Source organism: Papio anubis, chromosome 1 (assembly GCF_008728515.1).
Source record: "Papio anubis isolate 15944 chromosome 1, Panubis1.0, whole genome shotgun sequence".
Taxonomy (NCBI): domain Eukaryota; kingdom Metazoa; phylum Chordata; class Mammalia; order Primates; family Cercopithecidae; genus Papio; species Papio anubis.
The window spans coordinates 42,837,787-42,843,786 of NC_044976.1; the positions used below are offsets into that span (position 1 = coordinate 42,837,787).

The window sequence follows — 6,000 nt, forward strand, 5'->3', positions numbered from 1 at the left end:
AAAGTGCTGAGATTATAGGCATGAGCCATTGTGCCCAGCCATATACTCAATTTTTAAGGACCAAAATAATGCCACAAAAGGGAAAAATAAAATGCTATCCACATAATTTTCCACAGCCTCCTGACTAGTCTCTCTGCCTCCAGTATTGTCTGTCCCCTTCAATCCATTTTCCACAATGAAATCAGAGCAAATTTTTTTTTGGAGACAGAGTCTTGCTCTGTCACCCAGGCTGGAGTGCAGTGGTGCCATCTCAGCTCACTGCAACCTCTGCCTTCTGGGTTCAAGCGATTCTCCCACCTCAGCCTCCCAAGTAGCTAGGATTATAGACATGCACCACCACACCCAGCTAATTTTTGTATTTTTAGTAGAGACAGGGTTTCAACATGTTGGCCAGGCTGGTCTCGAACTCCTGACCTCAAGCGATCTGCCCACCTCAGCTTCCCAAAGTGCTGGGATTACAGGCGTGAGCCACCACGCTGGCCTGCCAACTTTCTAAAACACAAATCTAACATCAGTCTACTGCTTAAAACCCTTTAGTGGCTTCTTACTGTTCTTAAATCTGATCCAGAGGTCAGCAAACTATGTTCCATGGGCCAAATCTAGCTGCCACCTTTATTTATTTTATAAATAAAGTTTTACAGGAATATATCCATGCTCTTCCTTTTCATACTGTCTGTGGCTACTTTATTTTATTTTATTTTTTTTTTGAGACGGAGTCTCGCTCTGTAGCCCAGGCTGGAGTGCAGTGGCCGGATCTCAGCTCACTGCAAGCTCCACCTCCCGGGTTCACGCCATTCTCCGGCCTCAGCCTCCCGAGTAGCTGGGACTACAGGCGCCCGCCACCTCACCCGGCTAGTTTTTTTTGTATTTCTTAGTAGAGACGGGGTTTCACCGTGTTAGCCAGGATGGTCTCGATCTCCTGACCTCGTGATCCGCCCATCTCGGCCTCCCAAAGTGCTGGGATTACAGGCTTGAGCCACCGCGCCCGGCTGTCTGTGGCTACTTTCATGCATAACTGCAGAGTTTAGTAGAGTTGAGAAGTTGTGACAGAGACCCAAAGCCTAAATATTTACTATCTTATCCTTTACAGAAAAAGTTTGCAGAGCCCTAATCTTTTTTCTACTCCCTGATCTAATCCTAAGAGTTTATAAGCTAAGGCTCTGGCCTCTGCTTACCTCCTGCTTCATCTCTCCCCATATTCTCCTGTCCCCTGCCAACTAAGTACTCTGTTTCAGCCACACTGAACTTTCTCATATTCAACAAAGCTCTGACAATTGGTCCCTCATGTCTTCATCTTATTTTTTTCTTTTTCTTTTTTTAAATTTTCAGCGTTCTTTGAGGGTTTGTTTAATTCTATGTGAGGAGGTTTACTTCCTCTGAGAGGCCTTCCCTGAGTCTACAACTCTGGGTCAGAGACCCCTCTGAGTATTTCCAAAGCCTCTACACTTCCCTTACTATAGCACTCTCAGATCATATCATAACTGCCTTTTTACTATCAGTCTCTCCCATGAATTTGTAAGCTCTATGGTGTCAGGGAAGGTGGCTTTCTTGTTCACCACTATAATCCCAGGAACTAGCACAGTGCCTGGCCCTTAGCTATTGAACAAACAAGCACAAGTCCGTGGATATCAATCATCCAGAGTATGCCTCTTTAGCTGGTCCCTGATCCTTGTAAAACAGACAGGTTGGAACTAACCATCCACCAAAAGGCGACATGCAACCTAAATTAAACCAAGATCCCAAAGGCCTTGGTCAAATACATTAGCAAAAGCCAAATGAGAGCCAGGCGTAGTGGCACATGCCTGTAGCTCCAGCTACTTGTGGGGAGGAGGATCACTCGAACCCAGGAGTTCGAGCCCAGCATGGGCAACCTAGCAAGAGTCTGTCTCTTAAATAAATAAATAAATGTTTAAAGTCAAATGAAGATGTTTCTTCCTATTTTCTTAAGATGTGTATTTCTGGCCGGGCGCGGTGGCTCAAGCCTGTAATCCCAGCACTTTGGGAGGCCGAGGTGGGTGGATCACGAGGTCAGGAGGTCGAGACCATCCTGGCTAACATGGTGAAACCCCATCTCTACTAAAAATACAAAAAAATTAGCCGGGCATGGTGGCAAGCACCTGTAGTCCCAGCTACTCGGGAGGCTGAGGCAGGAGAATGGCGTGGACCCGGGAGGCGGAGCTTGTAGTGAGCCCAGAGCGTGCCACTGTACTCCAGCCTGGGCGACAGAGTGAGACTCCGCCTCAAAAAAAAAAAAAAAAAAGATGTGTATTTCTCAGGATAATGGGCTATTCTGGTTCTATTCAGAATAGAACCTAAAGTAGGTGCTCATGAGATGCCCATAAAGCAATTGTGACAGAATTTGAGAGTCTGGATCTCCCACCTCCAACTCTTACCACTTTAGAAACTTTAAGTAAGTTTCTACAGACTTTGAACATATGTTACCTTATCAGAAGAAGCTACAAAAAAATACAATTTGTTTAGACTTTGGGGATACGTGGGGAAAAAAAATACAATCTGCATCAATCCCCACCCCCTACCCTCCAAGCCCAAATACTCAGAAGGAAATAAAGCCAAACTTGACCATGCAACAGGATTCTCACCTCTCCTTACTTCGAAGATGCCAAGACCGGCAGCTGGGGATGCTGAAGGTTCTGTGAGAGCTGGAAAGCCCCAATGCTGTGGATAAACACACATCTCTGCAACAAGTCTATTTCAATACCAAGGATCAAATCCCCATGAAGGATACTACACCTCAAACTCTAAACTCAAACTTTGGGATAACTGCCATCTATGTGGAAAGACAGTGCCCCCACGGAGCTTTCAGAAACTATTAGTACTATATTTGTAATGATTTTCATGTTCTCTAGTCATATACTTTTCCTCCTATGGAGGCTCACCTCCTAGAAACACTGAACGTTTACCGAGAAAGATAGCCATGAAGTGGTGCCTCTTTGGGTAATTTCAGAATCCTAGTCTAGTCAAGGAGGAAGACACTGGTAAGGCTGACAATATTCAGAACTAAGGAACTAAGGCTGGGCCAGGATTGGGGGAGGGGCTGGTTGCCACAAATCCACAAGTCATACTGCAAATGGCCACATAGACTAGGAAACACTTTCGGGATACTTCCAAGCCTGCTTCAAACTCTAAGAAAGTCAAGGTAACTAAATCCCAAGTCAAAACATCAATAGATACCTATCATCCTTTTCAACTAATTCATATCCTCCAAAGGACCAGAAGTTGCAGAGATGCCCGTTAGTGATGTCTTTTGCATAAACACCTAGGGTTGGAACTAATATATTCCTGTCTACCATTCCACACATTTAAGACTTTCTTCTACTCAGATCTGCTGGGAAAAGGCCACTCACGGATTTACCCCACCACAAAGAAAACACTTTTCAAAATGAAAGGGAATAAAAGCACTTTTATTTGGAAATTTCAAGTTGGAAGAAGAGCTCTTAGCCAAGCTCTATGACCTAGCTAGCTGATTATTTACAGGATCTTTGGGCAGGAATTGTTAATGAGCTTTTAATTTGGAGTGCTTAAGTTGCCAAAGTGCTCTGAGCTCCAGTGAAGCACCACAGAATCCATAAAGGAAACCTTATCAATCACTTCCCGGCAGCTCCCTCCCCGCAACCCCCCACTCCTGAGGAAAAGGCAGCCAAGTGGGTTTCTAACCAGGATCACAGACACACATTAGTGGAGTCACACTTCAAGTCCCTGTTTATAAATTGGCTTTTAAATAGTAGGAGATCCAGGTATAATAAACTTAAGTTCCAAGCAAGAACCCACTAAAACAGGGCAGGCTGTATATGATAAAGTCAGAATAAAGCAGAATTTGATGAAGCCAATTTCTGGAAGAAACTCTACAATCAAAACTCATTTAGCCACTCACAACCTACTATAGTTTGAATAGCGTATAGTCTTTTAGCCAATAGGATTCATGTTTTGCTGCCCTTCCCCTGGGAAACTGATGAAATGTCTGACAAGAGTAAATGCCATTGAAGTGGCCAGAGACCTCAAGCAGACGCAACGCTGGGCACTATTCGTTGCAAAATCCAGCTCTAAGGACAAAATCCAAACCCCCATTGGGGGCCCCACATCCAGCATCTTCCAAGTCAACAATGAGCAGTTAAATTTTACAAGAACTCACAGTCAAGCCTCGATCCAAATTCATGCTTTTTTTTTTTAAGAAAACACCTGTTGCCGGACCATTTGCAAGACAGGCACACAGAAAGATAGCCAGGTTAGGCCCCTTATTCACTCCTTCCACCATCACCACTACCACCGCTTCAGATTTACAAAGAGGTAAACTGCTAACCTGGTGTGTGTGCATGTGTTGGGGAGGGGCTCAAGGGAATGTTCTAACTACAATCTCCTTGCTCCACTTCTAGCCACTCTGGTCAAACCTCTTTTTCTTTTCTAGTAATCCCAGTAAGTCAACCCCCTTAATAAACTCACCCATCCTGTCTTGCAAAGCTCTGCCCCTCTCCCCCTCCGCCAGAACGTTACTCAGTAGATTAAGCATCCAGGGTTAGCACATGGGCCAGCACCCCAGGTTGCACAAATTCTGCGCACCGCGACCCTCGGCCCGCATGCATTAACCAGGGCCCAATCTTGGAGGGGGGCATTCAGCATCACCCACCCCGGGGTGTTGCCCCCAACTTGGGCCCATCCAAGTCCAGGGGAGAGTAAGGGGAGGGGCGGGGGGCCAGGAGACCAGCCCTCCTTCCCAGGGCCGCCCCCGTCCCCCGTCAGCAGCGGGAGAGGCTGTCGCCATGGCAACGCCCCCTCCTCGGGGCCAGCGCGGCAGGCTCCCTCCAGGTGCAGGCCCCGACGTCTCCCTCGGCCTCAGCAGGCGCTCAGGGCAGTTGGCGGCGGCGGGCGCAGCCCGCGCCGACTGCGGCGCCGGCCAGGCAGAGGCAAGGCCAGCTCCGCCCGCTCCCCACCGCCCGTTCCCGGCCGCCTGAACAGCGGCAGCCAGCACCACGAGTCCACAACACACCGACTCACCTCCGCGCACTCTGACCCCGACCGACGCGACGGACGGGCGGGCGCTGTGGCCAACCGCTGAGCCCGCTGCCGGTCCCTTTGACCAATGGGCTGCAGTCGGGCGGGGCTTCTTCTCCCCAAATGCTCACTCTCCCGCCGACATGCGCGCTAAGGTATGTCAAGATGGTAACTCCCGGCGGCCGGGCTTATGGGACTTGTAGTTTTGACGTTGCACGAACTCAGAAGAGAAGGCGGGGGCGGGGACATCACTTCTGATCTGTGAAAGCAATTTTTTTAAAACGAAACTTTCTAAGGCCTACAGCGACCCAGGTCCCCCATCTCCGTTTTCCCGCCCTCCAGTATACCCGCAAGGTAAATGTGGGCTCACAACGTGACAGATTATATTTACATGACTCTTCATGATTCGTTCATTCAACAAGTAATTATTGTCATCTACTCTGTGATGTGGGCCTGGGTGAGACCTGAGACAAAGAGGGGCTAAGCTAAGAGGAAAATGCTTAGATTTGTGAAGGGCCGTCCTAAGGAAGAGGGAACTGGCTTGTTCAGGTCCACTCAGAGGAAACTTCTGTTTAAAAGGTTTCTGGCCTCAGCTGTGAGGAACTTCCGGAGAGACCTGTGTTTCTTCATCCTGGTTATGCCTTTCTGGGTAGTCATGAGTCCCAGGATATGAGCTGGGAAACCTCACCCTTAGCCAAGCCAATGATGGCTTTGACAGCTTCACAATGGGTCAGGACCCCATCTTCTGGGCCCAGCTTCAGTTACCAAGCCCCTCTGTGTGTTGTCTGCATATTTACACTTAGGATGATGTCATTTCTGGGCCCTACCACCTCTGAGATCGGACTTTAACATAACGGTTTCCACCTGAGCTGGGAGTGCCTGGTAATCCCCATATCAGGGAATGCCATCATCTATCCCACCCACATAACAGGTTAGGTGACTCTACTGTGCACCCACAGCATTTATCATATTGTTTTATAATTGTCTGTTTCC

The 6,000-nt window shown here is 48.0% G+C and overlaps 1 protein-coding gene across 19 annotated transcripts in view; it reads right to left on the reverse strand.

The window, feature by feature from the left end:
• The window catches only part of ERI3 (ERI1 exoribonuclease family member 3), a 135,902-nt gene extending 130,540 nt beyond the window's left edge, over window positions 1–5,362 (reverse strand). For 6 of the 19 annotated variants that reach the window (XM_021940756.2, XM_021940755.1, XM_021940750.1 and 3 more), the window contains exons 1-2: window positions 4,459–4,629; window positions 2,601–2,676 (exon numbers count right to left, since the gene is read on the reverse strand). Coding sequence is in view for 4 of the 19 variants with exons in the window: in XM_009207117.3 (XP_009205381.2) it covers window positions 2,601–2,676; window positions 4,643–4,777 (211 nt within the window). In the remaining 15 variants the exon portion in view is untranslated. The other 13 variants (XM_009207117.3, XM_021940737.1, XM_017960907.1 and 10 more) reach the window with 11 other exon arrangements.
• Window positions 5,363–6,000: the final 638 nt, after the last annotated feature.